We start from the raw sequence: 19,585 nt of genomic DNA, 5'->3' as shown, positions 1-19,585 counted from the left end.
AGCAACATCCATTAGCCACAAGTGATGTGCATATGAATAGCGGATATATGCAAGGTGATTTGGCATGCATTACAAGAGCTGCTAGCTGGATCCCGATAAGAGAGGTGGTTGTGTAAGTGGGTGCAAGAATTGTTCGGAAATGTTTTCAATTAACGAACTGTTCTTTTTGAAGAGGTTTCCAATGCGAGTTGACAATAACCTAAATCAAACTTATAACCCAATTTTCCCCATTGTTGGAGGCAAGTTTGACCCCTAGTTAAATTTGGGGAACTACAGGAAGTTTGAAGTGTGAAGCTTTGTCAAGACGAATCCATAAAGAAGAAAAAGAATTAAGTCAATCACTCTCTTTCGAAGAAGGTCGAAATCATTTTCAGAAACTTCATCACAATTATATGTCGGAGAATTAGAGAGCGCTATTCGAGTTTCGAATACACACTTGTTTTGTAGATGAATCGGTTTCGTGGAAAAGAGTAAATATCCTTCACAAAATTTTGCAGTCATTTTGGATTTTTTGAGCAATGCCATGACAAAATTTCTCTGCAATCTGGCTGGTCAGTTATCTCAGGTCTCTCTGTTTCCGATTTACGGATTTGATGGCTTCCTGTAATTTCCTAATAACTTCAAAGTATTCTACATGCATCCTTTTCTCCGTTTGAAAGAGAGAGCTAGCGAATGGTTTTGATTAGTCAGTATCAATATTGACTCTCCTCAGAAGCGGCTATTGACGGTAAAAGAGCTTTCGGGGTCAAAGTGCGCCCCACCGAAATCAACTAAAAAATATTTTTTCCCTTCCTGTATCGGCATTAAATTTGAAAAATTTTATTGTTGCCTTATGGACTGAAGGCTGACTGACTCACACACACAAAGAATACACAATATGCATTATTATTCTTAACTATAAGTAGGTCAGTCTCTTCCTCTCCACTTTTTCTTGTCTTTTTATTCTTGGAAACTGATTTCTGTAATCAACTATCATTTTTATTATAGCAAAGACATAGAAATATCCAAACCATGACTGTCCAAACTAAGTTCTCCAAATTGGTTAGAGAAGAACCAGACCCAATTATCAAAACCATGAACCTCTATGCCGCCGACCCAAACCCACAAAAGATCGATGTTTCTATCGGGGTTTACAAAGATCCAAACGGAGGATCATATCTCTTCCCCTCCATCGCTAAGGCCAAGAAACATCTCCATGCCAACGACCCTGGCCACAATTATACCAACATGTCCGGTATTCCAGCATTCACTAAAGGTGCCCAACGTGTCATCTTTGGAGAGGAGATTGCTAGTGAAGGTAAAATCGCTTCGCTTCAAACCATTTCCGGAACTGGAGCTATTCATATGGCACTTTTGTTATACAGAGAAGCAGGCTATACACAATACTATGTTGGAGAACCTTCTTGGTCAAACTACATTCCTATGATTCAATGTATCGGTGGGACTGTATCCACTTATAGACATTATGATGAATCTTCTAAATCGGTTGATTTTGAAAGTGTAAGAAAGGCATTAAAGACGGCACCTGCCAAGACAATTTTCTTGTTCCAAACTTGTTGTCATAACCCAACCGGGGCTGATTTCACCCAAGAACAATGGATTGAGATTGTTGAAATCATGAAAGATCGTGATTTGTTACCATTATTGGATACCGCCTATCAAGGTTTCAGTTCCGGTGACAAGGATGTCGATGCTTGGCCAATTAGACATTTCTACAAACAAGGAATGGAATTTGTTGTTTGTGAATCCTTTTCTAAGAATATGGGATTATACAGTGAAAGAGTTGGTTGTACCCATGTGGTTGTTCAAGATAAGGAGTATGTCATGAATGCTCAATCTACATTAACTGCGTTATTTAGACAAGAGTGTTCATTTGCCCCTGCATATGGTGCAAGATTGGCTGCAACTATTTTTGAAGACCAAGAATTATATAAGGTATGGAATGAAGATGTTGCTGAAATTACCAGAAGATTGAAAACTGTTAGACAATTGGTGTTGGAAAAGTTAACTAAGTTGGGTACTCCAGGTGACTGGACAAATGTTGTTAAACAAACTGGGTTGTTTTGGTATAGTGGATTAACCCCAGCTCAAAATGATAGATTAATTTCTAAGCATAATGTTTACTCTACAAACATTGGACGTGTTAACATTGCCGGATTGAACGAAGAGAATGTTGATTATTTCTGTAGAGCTATCGATGAAGTTGTCAGATCAACAAATTGAATAATATCTCTATATTTATCGTCTAATACATACTAATATACTGAATGTTTATATATCCTAAAATAACGTCCCCTCCCTTTATCATTCGTAGATCCCTATTGCAGCACTATCAGATCCAGTTTCATTATGGAAAAAAGTGCTTTATTTTTCGACCACATCACAAGAATTTTCCATGTATCTTTTTAAGATGCGCTTTTAAATTATCTTTCCTATTAAACCTCTTCCCACACCCAATTTCCTCACACAGGAAAGGTTTCTCAGCTGAATGACTCTTGATATGTCTTTTGACATGTTCTGGTCGTTGAAATCGACAATCACATATTGGACAACGATGTTTCTTCTTTGATAAATCAGCTGAAGTTTCATTTTGTTTATCTTTAGATCGATTATTTCTGACTACAGGAATTGTGATTTGGAGATTGTCTGGAATTGGGAATGTTACTGTTCCATCATCATCCATCTCTTCAAATGAGTCACTCCTTTTGATTTCTCCCTTACTTGATTTGTGTTCGTTTTGCTGTTGTTCCTTTTCTTTCTCGTGGTCGTTCTGGGGCGAAACTGTAAATGTTGCCATTGGAGGAAGAAGTCCACCATTGACAGGAGACACGTCTGATGCCCCTGAAGCTATGGCAGCTAAATCGATTGAAGCAGGATATGATCTTGTAGCAGCACTCTGACTCAAACTCTTGGTTAAATTCTTACCATTTGGCGCAAATGTGGTTGTTGACGCATGATTGAATTGATGTGGCAGCAAAAGATCAATTCGACTATTGTCTTCAGTCTTAATATTTTGTTGGTCATAGTAATCCACTTCACCACCCGGAACTGTAGTTGCGACATTAAGAGTGGCATTGTACACGACTCCACTTGTAGGTTCGTTTTTCAATTGTGGTGGTTGATTAATTTGGTTTTCAAGTCGAATGGATAAATCTTCAGCAAATGATCCAGCACTACTTGCACTCCCGCTACCATTACCATGTCCATTTACAGAAAAGCTTCCACTAGCAGATTTCCAATGTCCAAATTGTGAACCATTATTATTCATCCTAGATGATCTCCTAATTGAATTTGGGTTTCCAGAAAGATTTGAAAATGATTTAGCTTTCCTTATTTCTTTCAATGCATCATCTTCTTGACTTTCAATATCCAAAGGTGTTGCTCCATTAGAAAATTCTTGCTTATATTTAATAGGACTGAAATAGGCTGGATTGTTATATCCCATACTTCCATTCATATCCCCACCGCCACCTCTGTTACCTGACGGAGTTAATAATGTCACATCGTCGTCCACGTCATCATTTAATGTACGATCCACTATAGGCGACACAAATTGTGATGACGAATAGAAGGGGTTTAGACTATATGCCGACGACGACGAACTAGATTTCACAAGGGTTGGAATATCTACCGAAGCCCGTGACCGCGAACGGCTGTGGGTTTTGGATTTGGAAGAATACGGAGTTTTTGTAATCTTATTCAAGGCAGCCGTGGCAAGGTTTACGGGTGATAGTGGATTATTTAACCCGCCTCTTGATGGAGTTGCATATAGATTTGAACTTGAGATAGATAATGATTTTGGTCTTCCTGTTCGGCGAGGTGTTGCCATAGTGGTATTGGTAGTTGGAACGACTGAAATCGATTGTGTGATGGAATGGGCTGGTTGTTGTTTTGAGCGGAGGGAATTTGGTGAATCAGCCAAGGATTGATTCGATACAGAAGACGTGAGTTGGGGGATTGAATCGAACGAATAAACTGTATTAGAGGAGATCGATTCTGCACCATTATTGTAAGTGTTGGGATTAGGAGGGATTGGAAATGATGGAGGGTTTTGATTGACTGATAATATGGAAGATGTTGATAATGTCGATTGATGGTTGTATGTTCTCCTGGATCCTATATCTGGTAAGTCCCGGAAATCAAATGAATCGTCAAGTGAAATGTTTCTCGAGTGACTATATCTATTATTTTGCGATGGAGTAGATTCTAATAAGTTGGTATTAATGGAATCTAAATGAGTTAATGAATTGAAATTTAATGAGTCTTCAGGAATATGAAAATACTTATTATGAGGAAGATTGGTAGATACTGGTACTATTTCTCCTTCTGTCATCGTGTCTAAGTCATCGTTTCTTAAATATGTTGAATCTTGTGACTGCGAATGTTGACCAAAGTTATCATGGTGGTGGTGGTGCTGCTGATTATGATTAGGGCGGTGATGGTGCATGGAATCAGCGTAAATATCTTCAACCATCCCCGGTACAGTTGAATGGCGAGACCCGTTTCCTGAAACCTCGCTATTTAGTTCAAATGGTTGTGATAACTGAGTTGGAGAACTCATCAAATACTTGTCCATAGTATTCTAAATTCACAAGGCTGTGGTGAAAAATGTTACAGTTGCGAATGTCTATTAATATGGATGGGGAACCCCGTTTTTGAAAAATCCTTTATTTTAGCTCCAAATCTCGATGCAACCGAGAAATAATAACTTTATCAATCAAAGTATTATTTATGATATTCCAAACGTTTGTTGAAATAAGAAGGGGGGTTGGAGTATTATATTCTTTATCGGCCTTGCCCGTTTCCCCAGTGAATTATGTACGTTGAAAAAAATGAAGTTTGGAAATAATGTTCTTAACGAAGGTCTCTCTACTCTACTATTGTCTGTCTCTTTCTGTCTCACACCCAGTAATAATCTCTCTTCTTCTTCTTTTAAAAAAACGAAAGTGGAGGAAGTGGGCGGCTATAAATTGAATTTGAGAGAGAGCAAATTGAAAATCAAAAGATAAAACTTTGAATCTCCCTTAAATAAAAAAAACTTTATTATTAAATACTGAGTAAAAAAAAAAACGGAAGAAGTAAATTATTAACAGAAAAATATAAAATAAAAAAATAAGAAAATAAAATAAAATAAAAAAAATAATCTTAAAAATTAAAATAAAAAATAAATTTATCCTCAATTTACAAAATAATATGTAATATAACTTCCTCATTCGCCCAACTTTAAAATTATAATTAAATTGAAAAATGGACATATGCTAAAACAAAGACAGACTTCCCCTTGGATTAAACTCATTACAATAGACTTCATATAAATTTGACTTATTCCCCTCCACTATAAGAAACTCATTTCATTAAAGCCTAAGTCTTAATGCAATTCCATGCAGAACTAATAAATTTCTTCTCTTGCACACTTAACAAGATCTATTTTCTTTTCTTCTTTGTACTCGTTGGATTATTAAAATATAGTGTGTGTAATAATAATATAGATGTCATTCGTGTTTCAGAGTACCCTAGTAATCAGTTGGATACCAAACAAACATAACAAACACAAATGAAAAATTTATCATAACACAAAATCAAGAGATGATTCCTTAACTTGCTCTTTAGACGTGTTGCGTTTGCTTAGTGCAAACCAGCTATGCTATATTATAAACTTCTATTCATCGAATGCATGGCTTGTTGAATACAACCAAGCTTATCTTTTATCTTAATACAATCCCCTGGTCTTGAGGAAGGTATTATAAATAGCTTGCTTGTTTAGCTTAATTAGGAATAAATATAAGACGCGTCTATTAATTATTTTTTTATTTTTTTTAGAGTGGCATTATTTTTTCGCTAATAACTAAAAATTTTTCATTTCCCACAATTGGTGTGCTGCCAACTCTCGGTTTGAAATACCAACTTACTCATTAATCAAAACCCCTACTTGAAACATTATTCAAACACCCAGATCATTAAAAGTTTATTTCATTAACTACAAGAAGTCCAAATATGCATCAAAGCTACAAAGTCATTGCTGTTTAATAAGCATTTGTAATATGCAGGACTAGGAGGAACACAGCCACCACGGGAACATCCCGATACTTCAATGGAGAAACTAGATGCCGAGAGACAATCATTAAATCATTACAATAGAATATGTCTCTCAATAGAATAACTGTGTTAAAGCGTTGAAATTGACAGAATGCTGATGTGGTGTTTTTGCAACAAAAACAATCACACTTATAAACCACGGAAAATGACAATTTCTGTGACATTTTCCGAGTACCGTACTACACCACGCGTCTTTATATTGAGTTTATTTTTAGATACAACTGGGCTTTGAAATGACTACAAAAGAATACCACAAATTTAATCTGCAACTAGAAGTATTCTATCGGCTATACTTTCGACTCGTTCTTCCGTCCGTTATTCTCACATGACGCACTCTTTTTTTAGACCCTTCGGGAATCTTTCCTATTTCATCATTCCATTCTAGAATCTTGCTATCTTTCATGTGGAATCATAGTAATTGGTTCTCGATCCTAATACTGTTGATGTGGCCTTATAAATATAACTTAAAATTACTCTATATCACACTATAAAAAAACAGGAATAAAAAGCTTGATCTAATAATTAACTTACTTTACAAAAAAAATGCAAAAAATAATAATCTCATAAATATCCATTCAATGAGAAGAATTTCCACCTCTCAACGGTTTAACAATCTTTAAATTCAATCCAAACGACGGAGTCTTCTTTCTCTTCCCCTTCATAACCACCTGTTCCGCCGTCCCTTTTTCAAACTCACCATTTCCGCCAAACATCTCCGCCGTCAGCGACGTATCGATCCGATCCAATGCCAATGAATGATGAGGATGATCCCCTGCTAATCCTTTCTGACGACTTTCATTCAAAAAATCACGAATGGTGACATATTCCAGCTCGAAATTGATAATATCGGCTTCTAATTCATCGATTGAAGCTTGATTAGTGGCGGCATTTCTTGGAGGTGGTGGGGGGAGACGTCGGGATTGATTCATGGCAAATCCCCATTTTTCCAGTTCGAACAGTTGGATTGATTTTGCTTTTGGGGTATAATTCAGTTCTGGACTGAGTTGTTGTTGGATGGATGTGATGGATTTGATGGATTTGACGGGGGATGCAGGGTGGTCGTCTAGAAGTTCGGGGTCGGGATGGATTTCTGAAATGTCGCTAGCGTCGTCTTCGTCTTCGTGTTCGGCATCTCCTTCGTAGTTCTTACTTTCGATGCTCTTTTTCTTGTCGTTGAATTTGGTGTTCTTAATAGGACTGTTTTGTTGTGTCTGATTATCAGAATGGGTATCATTGCTATCATTCTTGGCAACGCTTTCCAGACTTTCATTAATCTTATTACCATTCACACTGCCACTAGTCATAGAAAGCATACTTTCTCTCCTAAATTTAAGCTCCTCCAATCTATCCTTTCTCAACTCTTCCAAATTCCGGCCAATAAGTTCCAATTTATCCCTAAACACCTTCGACTCCCTCCCAATTGTTCCTTGTTGTTCCCGAAGGGCAACTTTTAATTTATTTATCTTATTATCCCGACTTTCAATAATCTTCTCACTGATTAATAAATGTTTTCGAAGGTTTATATTTATCAACTCGACTTCGGCAAGTTTGTTTCCAATTGTATGTAGGGTATTTTCAAGTGAAAATAATTTTGATTCTTCTTGGTGGGAAGATTTAAGATTGGTCATTTTGAGGTTTAGGATTGTATTTTCCAATTCTTCGATTTTTTTATCTCGACGATCTAATTCTTCATTCATGGTTTGTAAATTAGGTGATGAACCATTGGCCACCACCATATGCTGTTGTCGGGGTTCTATTGAGATGGTGGAGAGGGTGCTGGATGAAAGGACTGGTAATCGAGATGGTGTGGATGATAATGTTAATGCCCCCGGATATTGGAATGTTGCTGTTGAGCCCAATGAAGCCGTTGAAGCCATACTATTGATTGACCTAACACGACGGGGAATTCTTTGTCGGTTGGTATTACTGGCGGAATGGATAGCATTATCGGAACGTAAATATGCAATTTCAGTTTCTAATTGTTGGATATATTCTCGATTGTGTACGTTTATCTTTTCTAATTGGGCAATACGTTCTTTTAATCCTTTTTCTCCCAATTCGGTATTGACACATGCTTCATTTTTGATTTTCTTAGCCCGCATTCCGAATCGTAAGGTTGATAAAGTTTCAAGGTCATTTAAAGACGAAGGGGAACAATTAATGATTAATGATGTTCGCGAGTTCCCTCCTAATGATTCTTGTAAGATTCTTGTAAGTTTAGAATCACGATATGGGATATGGGTCGACTTTTCGTCAGTTAATGCGTTAATAACATTTCCAAGAGCTGATAAGGATGAATTTATCTTTTTGGCTTCTTCTAAAGTTTGTCCCTGGGCACCTGTTTTGTCGACTTTTTCGGAACCAGCGAGATCGACCAAAAAGAGATGAGAACGTCTGATGACTTCAGTAGTAATATGTTTTTGAATGAGTTTGATTTGGAAAATGGTATGAGAACGAGAACTTTCAAGATTCATATTGGTGGAAGATGTTGACCGATATTTTAATCCATTAGCTAAGATATCCAAGAGTTCATCTTCGCTACTGACAAATGCTTGTGAAAGTCCCTTGACATATATTCCGTTTCGTTTATCTTCATGAATTTGTAATGATTCGACGGAATCATTATGATTATTATTGTTAACATTTATTAAATCTTTTATCTTCTCCATATAAATCTCCATAAATGAGACAGCAAGGGTATATTCCATTACCGCTTCGTCACCTTCTTGTTCAATATATTTAAACAATTCACTAGCAATTCGAGGTATGATCCCTCGTTCTTCCGGACTATCAATGTCTCCAAGCATAGTATATGATTTCCCTGAACCAGTCTGGCCATATGCCAATACAGTACCATTATAACCATTCAATAAATCATCCACCGTTTCCGAGATTGAGAATTGGTAGATATCCAATTGTGAAGAATCTGGTTGAAAGACTCGATCAAATACAAAATTATTAATAGAATCTCTTGATTTGAATGTGACAGTTTCAGTATTGGGGAAATCAACTATTGATTTACCTTTTCTATTTTCAAAGGGAGAGGGAGGTCGGAATCGACATAGGACTTTAACATGTTGATTTTTTTCATATTGTTGCAGGTGGTTACCATGGGTAGTTTCTAATATAGTAGCCAGAGTGGGACTTAAGATATTAAAGTTGGAATTGGGGGTGGTGGTTGTACTGGTTGATAAAGATTCGGTATCGGAAAAATCAATGCTATTAGTAAGTGATGATATTTCCCAGTCAATTGATTTGGAGAATATGCTTGACATTTAAACGTCTATTGATAATATGAGGAGGGGGATTTAGTCTGAGTCTACTCAGAAGGATGAATATATTAATAAACAACAATCACTTGGGATCAATTGGAGGAATTGATCTAAAAAAGTATAAAAAAGTTTTTTGAATTAATAAGTCAAGAATTTATTTATTTATTTAAACGAAATCAAAATAAATTAATTTATTAAGTTTATAATTAATAATTTTTTGGTTGTAAAAAAAAGTGAAACAAAGATTGTTATTGTGTGATGAATTAAGGTACACAAACAGCAATCAACAACAAACAAATAAACACCTTTAACTGATTGGATTGAATTGATTAGTTTGAAGAGAGAAAAAGAAAGTATGAAATAAATTTAAAGAATTTGATCATTTACCAGCTGGTACGATGATAGTGATTAATGATGGGGTGGTCAAGTCAATTTTTAATTTAACAAATAAAACCAACGATGTTTATGCATTAAGAAGCATTCGTCAAGAATATATTTATTGTTTTATTTCAAAATGTAAAACATCATTAAAAATTATTAACCAGTTTATTTACACCTTTTCTCTCATTAGTTTCAATATGTGTATATGTCATATTGTTCTGTAACATGTTAACTACAAATGCTGTTCTGACAATCGCCTTTTTGTAAGGGGGTGAACCAATGAATTATAGTTTTTGAAACACCGATTCAAATAAATAATAATTATTAAATAATTTAAGCTTTCTTTCAACGGAGCCCAGAACCAATAAATCGAAATGTTAATTCTTAAATTATACAAACAATTCTAACAACTTCTAAATCCCCCCAACTGATGTACTAATTATATGAATTGAAGTTTAAGTTGCTTTATAATTGTTAATGATAAAATTCTGTTTAATTATGTATTGTGGAACCTCCCCCTCCGTCAGAACTAGAACCCCTCAAAGCCCTACATAATCTTACATCTCGCTGCTTCCGCAACAGGGTTTCTAAAGTTACAAAACAAATGCTGAAGTTTGATATGGATTTGGTGGAGGTAAAGTTCTGTGATTACAGCTATTCGGGACAAAAATGGCACTGGATATTATTTCTAATGCTACCGAGTATCTATTGCAACTAATCTTGTAGTAGTTGGTAGATAGTTGGTAGATTGCTGTCTTGATGCCAAAGGGTTTCTGGTTTTAACCGCTCCGGCCCCGGTTAGTTACGATTTTGCAACCTTTTTTTTTCTTATTATTATATTGTTCTTGGTTCACAACCAACAATGAGGCTAATGTTGACGAATTGACGAAGTTACTCAAAAATGTATTTATAGAAACGAGCAATTAGTATTGAGATGTATTGCTCTTGGGATAGATTAGTAGAGAAGACCTATTTAAAGGATGAGAATTATTGCAAATGACTGCTTTTGTCCATCTACTGTGGGAAGTTCTGTGTAGAATTTGAGTCATCTATATATTATCTCTATTTTCTATCTACATCTATCACTGTCTTTATTAGTCATCATCACATGCTCAGCTCTTCTAAGCCATTACTATGCCAACTTTTGAACCTTTCATTGCTCGTGTATTAGACAATGACACCCACCACACACACAAGCCAACGAATCAAAGTACAACTTGAATTTCAAAATCTTGTTCAAGTTCAGTATCTTTAACCAAATCATCTAAATTCATTTCTTCATCATCAAAAATAAGTTTAGCCAGTGATAAAGATATTGTACTTTCATCAATTTCTTTCTTTTTCAAATAATGTAATAATAAATTACGTAATTTAGTTTCAGGTGATACTTTTACTTCAATTCTTTTATTATCTTTCCCCTTTAATCCAATAACAAAGAAACCCTCCTCCTCATCATTGTCTTCACCAACGTCTATTGCGGTCACTTCGACGTCATCCTCATCCTCCTCCTCCTCATCATCATCATCACTGGAAGCATGATAACTCATCTCTATAACCGGCTCCACCTGATCTTCATCAAGTTGATCCTCCAAATCCGCCACCCCAGCATTCGGCTGGAATTCAGGATATATTCCCAAAAACAGCAAACTATTCTCCCTGGGTATCAACAAACAACTGACAATAGTAGGTTCCATCGCATTCACATCATCAATCAAATGATTAAAACTAGCAGGTGGGGGAATTCGAAATGTTTTTGGGGTATAAAATGGTTGAATTAATGTTTTTCCTTCAATCCAGACTAAATTAGTTAATTCAGTTGAATATCGATCTAAATAAAATGATTCTAATTGGGGGGCGAATATGGTGCGAAAATGGGATAGGATTGATTTATGAATCTTATCGAATTTCTTGAGTCCTTTGGTTCCAAATTCAATGGGGGTGGCGAAGTCGGAGGGAAGGGGGAGTTTGGAGGTGATACGGATGATATAGCGTCGTTTTTTCTCGTTGGCATCGGAGAAGTCATATTTGTCAGGTGGACCTGACTCTGTTGTTGTAGTGGTTTTCGTAGTGGAGGTGGAGGTGGTGGCTGTGGCTGTTGTTGTTTTGGGTATGGTAGAATCGAGATAATCAAAATCGAAATCCAAATCGTCATCGTCTTTACTTGAATTATGTCGTATTGGTACGCTTGCTTCAACTTGATCAAATGGATTTTCATCATCTATTATTATACTTGCATTTGATGCTCTTCCAACCTCTACAACTTCAATTACTTCTAGATCTTCATCCACAACGGTGGCTATACTATCAGAATTCTTTGTCAATGAGGTCGAATGAATATCTGCCAGTGCAGGTATCGATTTAATATCATCATTACCAGGAACATTGAAAGACAGAGGCAGTGACATTTCTCCTGTTGAAAACAGGCGTTGGTCAGATATTGTTGGGCTAGCTGAGAATGAAGCATCTTTACCTTGCTTCTTATGTTTCTTATGTTTCTTCTTATGTTTTCTTATATCTGACATTGATGAACTAAGGGAAAAGAAATCATCTTCTACTAAAGCCACTGGTTTTCTCTTTTTATGTTTCGGACTTAATGATGGACCTAAACTGGTTGATGGGGGTGGCGATTGCTCAGGTGTCTGTTCCATTTTGTTCTTTTGCTTTCCCAAGTGTTGTAGCCCTAATGAGGTTCCTATGAATAATAAGTTTGTGGGTTTTGTATTGTTTTTGTTTTTCTTCTTTTCGCATCTCAATGGGGTTCGAACACCACCCAACAAAAAAATCTCATCACCACTGTTAGAAAGTAAACAAACCAATAGAAGTCATCGGTTGCAATGCCACCTCAACAAGTTTATTGGAAAACAGGAAGAGATTCTTCTTATAGAAATCGATTCAAACATTATTTCGGTACTGATGAATCATATTTTGAATTAATTAAAAATTATAAAACTGATTGGGAAAGATTCTTATTTTATGTCAATGAAGCAAAAGTGAAAAAATATACTACTGAAGATAACTTCCTTAACGAATTGCCAACCATTGAAGAATCTCAATTGAATTTAAATGAGTTGGATCTTAAGCTGGTTGATGAGGGATATTTTCAATCTAGGTTTCATAATGAAATTGGGTTGAAGATTATTAATGGGGATGGGGGAGAACTTGATTTGAAATTGGATGAGAATGTTACTGATTTGATGGAGTTTGCAAAGAGGAAAGCAAAGATAGTTAGTCCAGGTGGACAAGTTACGGCACTTAAATGGCTTCCTAATCCGCTTGATGATGAATCTGGGGTGAGCTATTTAGCAATTGGTGTGATCAATAACCCTAAGGGGATACTGGATAGTATAAACAATCCTGAATTGAGCATGTATAGTAAATCTTCCAATGAAAGAGGTATAAATTCGTGTATACAGATCTGGAAATATGATGTTAAAGAGAATGAATTTCTGTTGGAGAATGTTTTGATAACTACCACTATGGGTGCGGTTTCTGATTTAAAATGGGCTCCATTTCATACTACTGGAAACACATTAGGAGTTCTTGTTGGTGCATTCACAGATGGGGATGTTCATCTCTTCAAAATCAACAAATCTTTACCCTCCAAATATAATATAGTGAACAAATCATCATATACTTACACCCTGACATATTCCACCAAACGAACCAAATCTGATCCAAATTCCAACATTACCTGCTTTGATTTCCTAAGCATCGATAAAATCATAATAGGTTGTGTCGACGGCTACATCTCCGAATTCATCCTTCCCTTCCACCCCCACTACTCCACCGACACCAACCCAACCCTCCCCTCCTACCGAACCCGCTTCTCCGATGCACCAATCACCTCCATCCTCGCCGCCAACTATGCACCTGGCGAATATCTCATCGTGATAAATTCCGCTTCAACGCAATGCATGGCATATGACTACACCGACCCCACGCAATGTTTCTGCTCCCCCCTCGTTTCCAAATCAACCACCCCACCTTCCTACAATCACGCATTACGTTGTTTTGGCGTCACTCCATCCCATGATGCAACGGGATATAGTTTTATAAGAGTGCCACAAGAGACTGCTCTGGGGTTGCTTAAAGCGTCTGCGAGTGTGAGTTGTAATGTCCTAGGTGAGAGATTGGGACATCCTTTGAACCTAACTGGGTTTGCCAATGGGGATATTGTGGTGTTGAATTTTGCGAGAAGACATTTACAGGGAGGGAAGATTACTAGTAAAGTACTTGTTCCGTTGAAGTTATGGAAATTGGAATTGGCGGAGGGAACAGAAGCAGGAGAGGTGAAGGCGGGGTCGTTTGTGTTGAGGGCTGGATATGAGAGTTGTGATGTTGAATCACCGATGACTCCTTCGTTTATGCCCCCAGAGGTGGCGATATCGGCCTTGGGATGGAATGAAAATGTGATTGGAAGTTCTGTTTATGCTGCAGGTACTATTTCGGGATTGTTGATTGTAGAAAGATTAGATCCTAAGGGTTTATAAAGAATTTGTATTATTATTATTTCTATTTGTATTTCTATATAATGTTTTAATATTTTGGTATTTTATTATCAACTTCTTCACTCCATCTATTAATACCCCCAATAATATCTTTGACGTTGGTATATCCCTGATCTAGCAATTTCTGAGCTGCTAATTGAGAATCATTTCCAAATCGACAAACAACATATATTGGATCATCTTTGGAAACATGGGGAATAAGTTCTTCAATATGATCGGCTTTTCTAAAGATCGGATCCCATTCAATATTAATCGCATTAGGTAAACTAGTAATAGCGAATTGTTCCTTGGGTCTAACATCTATCAAGACATGTTCCCTGTTTACCTTAGATTGATATTCCTTTGGAAGGATTCTATATTCAGGAGCTATAGGTTTCTGTACCGCCTTTCCACAAAAAACATCATAATTAATCACATTGCTCTGAATTAAGTCTCTAGTCACACTCGGAGTGTTCCCACATACAACACATCCAGCTTGTCTTTTTCTCATCTTAAATACCCTGATTTGTTGTTGTGGATATCCTGAATATATCGAAAGGAAAGGATTAAAATTCTCAGCGGTATAGAAACCAGTCAAGACCTTGATCGTCTCCATGGCCATCATAACCCCCACAATCCCAATCGCGGGTCCAATCACCCCTCCATCTGAACACGAAGTAACAGAATCAGGAGATGGTGGCTGTGGATAAAAACATCTATAACACGGCCCTTGATTCTGGAAATTTAGGATCGATAATTGTCCATCCGATTTCAACCCCGATCCACTTATGATCGTCTTCCCCAAGATCACAGAAACGTCATTTATCAAATATCGAATCGCGGGATGATCAGTACAATCCAAAACCAAATCATATTTCCCAACAATTTCAAACGCATTATCATTATCTAATCTGAAAGGATACGTTTCCACTTTGACATGGGGGTTTAGTTTGGCGATATATCTCCGGGCTGATTCACATTTATGCACCCCCGTCATGTCTGACGTATGCAAGACTTGTCGATGGAGATTTGAGATATCGACAATATCATCATCTATGATCCCGATCGTTCCTATTCCCGCGGCGGAGAGGTATAACAATGCGGGACAGCCGAGTCCTCCGGCACCGACGATTAGGATTTTGGAGTCTTTGAGTTTGATTTGGGATGGAAGACTGCCAAATTGGGGAACGATCATTTGTCGTCCATATCGTTTATATTCATCTAGTGAAAAATGCTCATCGATTTGGGGATAGGTGGTTTCAACTGGGGTTGGGGGGACTGTGGTTGTTTTGAGTCGAGAGTTTTCTAGTTCTAGTTCACGGATACAAGCAAGGAGGTCTTCTTTTGACTGGTCTGACATGATATGGTGCTGGAGATGGGAAAAGAAGTAGGATGATGATGATGAGTGGGATGAGAGATGCGAAATTTATTTTTTTATTGTGGAAGTTTGTGACATCATTTGCCGTACGTATGAAATTTTTTGACACAGAGTGAAATAACCCAATTCGGAGGGTAACCTCGTTAGAGAATAACCACATATGACTACAAGAGAGTATAATCAAGCGAATTACAAATTATCTATTTAGGTTTCATTTTTCATTTTCTCGCAAAGTATAGAACACTACATACAAAAGTAATTCATACCGAAGCTAGGACAATTGTAAAGAACTTAAACAATCTTTTGTTTAACAAAGAAACTCTTCAAATGACGCATTTGGTAAACACAAGTTCCAATCAAAACCACCAATTGAACAATAGTCCACTTAACAACCTTAGAATTGGTTGATTCTGATTGATCTCTAAAATCAGCTTCTCTTTGTCTCATAGTTTCTTGTTCCCAATGAATTCTATCTAATTGTTCATATAACTTTTGAACCTTTCTAGTTAATTCATCTACAGATTTAGTAGATTTTGAATCAACATAATCATGAGCAGAACCTTGAGCAACATCGAAAAAGATACGATGAACTTTACCATGAGTCTTGTCAGTATAGACTGGAGTTAAACAGAATTTATGTTCTCCTGAATCTAAGGATGTGAATGTGAAGTCTCCATTTGGAGATGATTTTTGATCAACAACTCTATGATCATCATCAAATGTTTCCTAGATAATGGATGTTAGTATAAGTTTTCCTTTGTTGTTTGAAATTAGTAAAGAGGAACATACTTCAACGGTGATTTGAACTTTTAAATTTGCACTCTTAACATATTCGTTACTATTTTCTTCTCTTTCATAAGCATCAATCTTACCAACAACTAAAGTGTTTTCTGGTAATTCTTCATAAAAACATTTCGTTTCTCCAGTTTTAACATAAAAATGTAATGCACTAGTTATATGGAATAATGCTAATAATGCTAATAGGCATTTACTGGTTATATTCACCATCATCTTTTCTTTTCTGGTTTGTACACGTTTCTTACAGGGATATGGGTATTGCAACACTCCTTGCCGTATTCCTATTGGGTGTGGTTATTGATTTTACACTGGTGAAAAAAAATCCCAACCAAAGCGAGAAAGAAATTCGCGTGTTCAAAATATTTTGTGTCGAATTACACGACTACCTACTTTTCGAGCTACCATATGTATCTATAAACAACCTATATACTCTTATGAACTTCAATGAAGTGTCTACTTCGCAGTCTTTCTTTTATTAATGATCTTCTTCTTAATATGTTTCTTCATCTTTGTCTTTCTCTTTTCTTGTTTAGCTAATTTTGCTGCTTCCTTTCTTGCTTTCTTATCATCTTTATCTTCATGTTTCTTACCCTTAAGTTCCTTTTCACGATCTACCCATTCCTTTTTCTTCTTATGACTACCTTCTTCGTCCTCTTCTTCTTCATCCTCACTTCCAGAATAGTCAGATGAGTCATCGTCGCTTTCATCTTCTGAGCTTTCATCTTCATCTTCTTCTTCCTCTTCATACTCATTCTGAGCTACCAAATCCTTCATAGTATCAACTTTACCTTCCGAAAACTTTTGGAAATCTCTTTCATCCAAATTATTCAATGACCTAACCAAATGCAATGATCTAAAAATTTCATCCTGTAATTCATCTTCATCATTATCTCCCGTCTTCAATGGTAATCCTTCCAAATATCTCAGTAATTCCTCATCACTATTATCATTAATCCCCAAAGCATGATTGTCTTCAGTTATATATTTAAATATTAATCTTTCGGGATATACATTTATTTTCTTCCTACTGAAAAAATCATTCACATTCTTAATATCCATTCTTAAAAAATCCAAAGCCATTGGATGTTCAGGTTCAACCGATTGTGAAACATCAATAATATATAATTTATCCTGATGAACAATAGAATTATATTCACTTAAATCAGCATGCACCAATCTACACACTTGATACATTCTTCTCATATAGAATAGCATCTGATGATAATAATAAACAATCTCATCTACATCTTTAAATGGATGATCCTTTAATTTGGGTGAAGGTTCTCCCTTACCCTTGGTGAGATATTCCATTACGAGGACATGGGACCTTAATTCGACCGGTTCAGGACATGGAATCCCATTGATATATAATCTTTTCAAGTTACGAAATTCCTTTTCAGCCCATACTTTAACCATTTTTCTCGGATTGCTTTGATTTTTGGTATTTCTAAATCTAAATTCCCCATCCACGTATCTTTCACGATCTTTGAAAACCAAGATGGATGTTTTGTAAATCTTAACTGCATATTCTCGGGTGTATTCCGGATCCTCATTATCTCCATGATAGACATTGGCTTCTTTTCCTGTACTGATACATCCATTAATACGGGAGATTATCCCCTTGTTGATAATCTTAGCTAAGAATCGTAATGTACGTGGGTCCAATACTTGCTCTACTGTGGCTCGATTAGCTCTATCTTTGGTTATTTTAGGACCTTTCTTTACTGGATCTAATTTGATCTTGTCGGCATATTTGGTGACGATATCTTCTTTTTCAGTAAGGGTTTTGGGTGCAATTTGTGGATGGGAAGTTCTGGATGATTTATTATTATTGGCGAAGGTTTCATCTTCTGAGTCTGAGTCGGTTGTCTCATCGGATGAACTGTAGATACCTGTATCCTCTATCTGTCTAGTTAGTTCTTCAGTTGACATGATGGGTTGTGGGTGGTGATAGAAAGGTAGATCTAGATGAGATGATCTTTAGCGAAGTTTTTTTTTTATCTTCATTCTGCGGGCTAGATGAGCCGAATGGTAGCAAATCAATTAGTCGCGAGGGAAGAAAAAAATTATTCAACGGTTTCCCGTACTAATTACTCACATCTATCTCTGACACACAACACACAACTGAGCTTATTCTAAGTTCTTCTTCTTCTGTCTGATACAATAATAAAACAAGCATGGCATTCAATAGAGTATTGGTTAATGTGTTACCACAAGTATGTACTTACCCTTCTAATTACCCTTCAGACTGACGTTTCATCTACTAACAAACACTTCCCATAGAAATTCCTTGGAGTACTTCCATTATTCATTGGAGTTGAAATTATACTCGGTATAGCCATCCTAAACAAAGCCAGTGGGTTATATGGTATCTTATCATTATTAACCGGACATCCTATTAATTTCTTACAATGGTTATATAATATGATAGCATTACTCATATTACCATTTTATGCCATGGCATTAATTAATTTAAAGAATAAACCCAGAAATGTTCGAAAATTATCTTTGGCTACTTTGATTTATATTTTGGATACGGGGATTGGTTGTTTATATACTTTGTATTTCACTTATTATTGGTTTTATGTCGAAGATACTGATGCTACAATTAATGCAAGAAGAGATACTGTTGATGACGATTTATCTAGACAATCAGCATCTCAGACTAGAGAATTGTTTATTACATTCAGTACTACTGTTGTTATTACTGTGGTTAGGTTTTATTTTACATTGGTTATGGTTTCATTCACAAGATTACTTTTGAAACAACATATTAGTGAAATTAGTAATACTTCCGGGGAGGGCGTGGTTCAACATAACGTGGATGAAGAAGAAGAGGAAATATTGGGTAGTACCGGGATGATTGGGGAGGTGAAGAAAGCAGTATTGGATTTGGAATTGAGATCAAAGGAGTTTTTGATTAGATGGTTGGCTCAATATTGATTTTCCGAAAGCTGAGGAATGAAAAGTAGCATTTGTATAATTTACATAATTTAATAATTTAATAATTACTCATAGAATGATAGGGCCGACGGGGGATGCTACTTGAGAGAGTTGGATCTTCAGGACAATTCTCTAGGAAAGAATGGCTAGTAAAGGACGTCATGTGGGACGTTTCAGTTTCATTTTCTCTAATCTATAAATAGTCCACTCATATAGACACCATGATCTCT

At 36.3% G+C, this 19,585-nt stretch overlaps 9 protein-coding genes across 9 annotated transcripts; 3 read left to right on the top strand and 6 right to left on the bottom strand. All coding sequences in view use genetic code 12, as the record gives it.

The window, feature by feature from the left end:
• Window positions 1-1,011: 1,011 nt before the first annotated feature.
• Window positions 1,012-2,223, top strand: AAT22 (Aat22p; the record flags this gene model as incomplete). The annotated part of the gene is made up of 1 exon (XM_049404949.1): window positions 1,012-2,223. One exon carries the CDS (start codon window positions 1,012-1,014, stop codon window positions 2,221-2,223), a length of 1,212 nt encoding a protein of 403 aa, XP_049265484.1.
• Window positions 2,224-2,380: 157 nt separating this feature from the next.
• CAS5 (Cas5p) lies at window positions 2,381-4,561 on the bottom strand (the record flags this gene model as incomplete). Its single annotated transcript, XM_049404948.1, has 1 exon — window positions 2,381-4,561. One exon carries the CDS (start codon window positions 4,559-4,561, stop codon window positions 2,381-2,383), a length of 2,181 nt encoding a protein of 726 aa, XP_049265483.1.
• Window positions 4,562-6,671: 2,110 nt separating this feature from the next.
• KIP4 (Kip4p) lies at window positions 6,672-9,371 on the bottom strand (the record flags this gene model as incomplete). The annotated part of the gene is made up of 1 exon (XM_049404946.1): window positions 6,672-9,371. The coding sequence occupies one exon, from the start codon at window positions 9,369-9,371 to the stop codon at window positions 6,672-6,674; it is 2,700 nt and encodes an 899-aa protein (XP_049265482.1).
• Window positions 9,372-10,954: 1,583 nt separating this feature from the next.
• J8A68_001305 (uncharacterized protein) lies at window positions 10,955-12,397 on the bottom strand (the record flags this gene model as incomplete). Its single annotated transcript, XM_049404945.1, has 1 exon — window positions 10,955-12,397. One exon carries the CDS (start codon window positions 12,395-12,397, stop codon window positions 10,955-10,957), a length of 1,443 nt encoding a protein of 480 aa, XP_049265481.1.
• Window positions 12,398-12,583: 186 nt separating this feature from the next.
• J8A68_001304 (transcription factor TFIIIC subunit) lies at window positions 12,584-14,239 on the top strand (the record flags this gene model as incomplete). The annotated part of the gene is made up of 1 exon (XM_049404944.1): window positions 12,584-14,239. The coding sequence occupies one exon, from the start codon at window positions 12,584-12,586 to the stop codon at window positions 14,237-14,239; it is 1,656 nt and encodes a 551-aa protein (XP_049265480.1).
• A 46-nt stretch (window positions 14,240-14,285) lies between these two features.
• UBA4 (Uba4p) lies at window positions 14,286-15,596 on the bottom strand (the record flags this gene model as incomplete). The annotated part of the gene is made up of 1 exon (XM_049404943.1): window positions 14,286-15,596. The coding sequence occupies one exon, from the start codon at window positions 15,594-15,596 to the stop codon at window positions 14,286-14,288; it is 1,311 nt and encodes a 436-aa protein (XP_049265479.1).
• A 309-nt stretch (window positions 15,597-15,905) lies between these two features.
• On the bottom strand, window positions 15,906-16,625 carry ERP5 (Erp5p; the record flags this gene model as incomplete). Its single annotated transcript, XM_049404942.1, has 2 exons — window positions 15,906-16,340; window positions 16,404-16,625. The coding sequence occupies 2 exons, from the start codon at window positions 16,623-16,625 to the stop codon at window positions 15,906-15,908; spliced, it is 657 nt and encodes a 218-aa protein (XP_049265478.1).
• Window positions 16,626-16,865: 240 nt separating this feature from the next.
• J8A68_001301 (protein kinase) lies at window positions 16,866-18,344 on the bottom strand (the record flags this gene model as incomplete). Its single annotated transcript, XM_049404941.1, has 1 exon — window positions 16,866-18,344. One exon carries the CDS (start codon window positions 18,342-18,344, stop codon window positions 16,866-16,868), a length of 1,479 nt encoding a protein of 492 aa, XP_049265477.1.
• A 245-nt stretch (window positions 18,345-18,589) lies between these two features.
• Window positions 18,590-19,355, top strand: J8A68_001300 (uncharacterized protein; the record flags this gene model as incomplete). The annotated part of the gene is made up of 2 exons (XM_049404940.1): window positions 18,590-18,628; window positions 18,696-19,355. 2 exons carry the CDS (start codon window positions 18,590-18,592, stop codon window positions 19,353-19,355), a joined length of 699 nt encoding a protein of 232 aa, XP_049265476.1.
• Window positions 19,356-19,585: the final 230 nt, after the last annotated feature.

Source organism: Hemisphaericaspora subhashii (assembly GCF_019202705.1).
Source record: "Hemisphaericaspora subhashii strain CBS 10753 chromosome Unknown scaffold1, whole genome shotgun sequence".
Classification (NCBI taxonomy): Eukaryota; Fungi; Ascomycota; class Pichiomycetes; order Serinales; family Debaryomycetaceae; genus Hemisphaericaspora; species Hemisphaericaspora subhashii.
The sequence above is the reverse complement of the archived record's forward strand: the minus strand, read 5'-3'. Positions and strand labels throughout refer to the sequence as shown.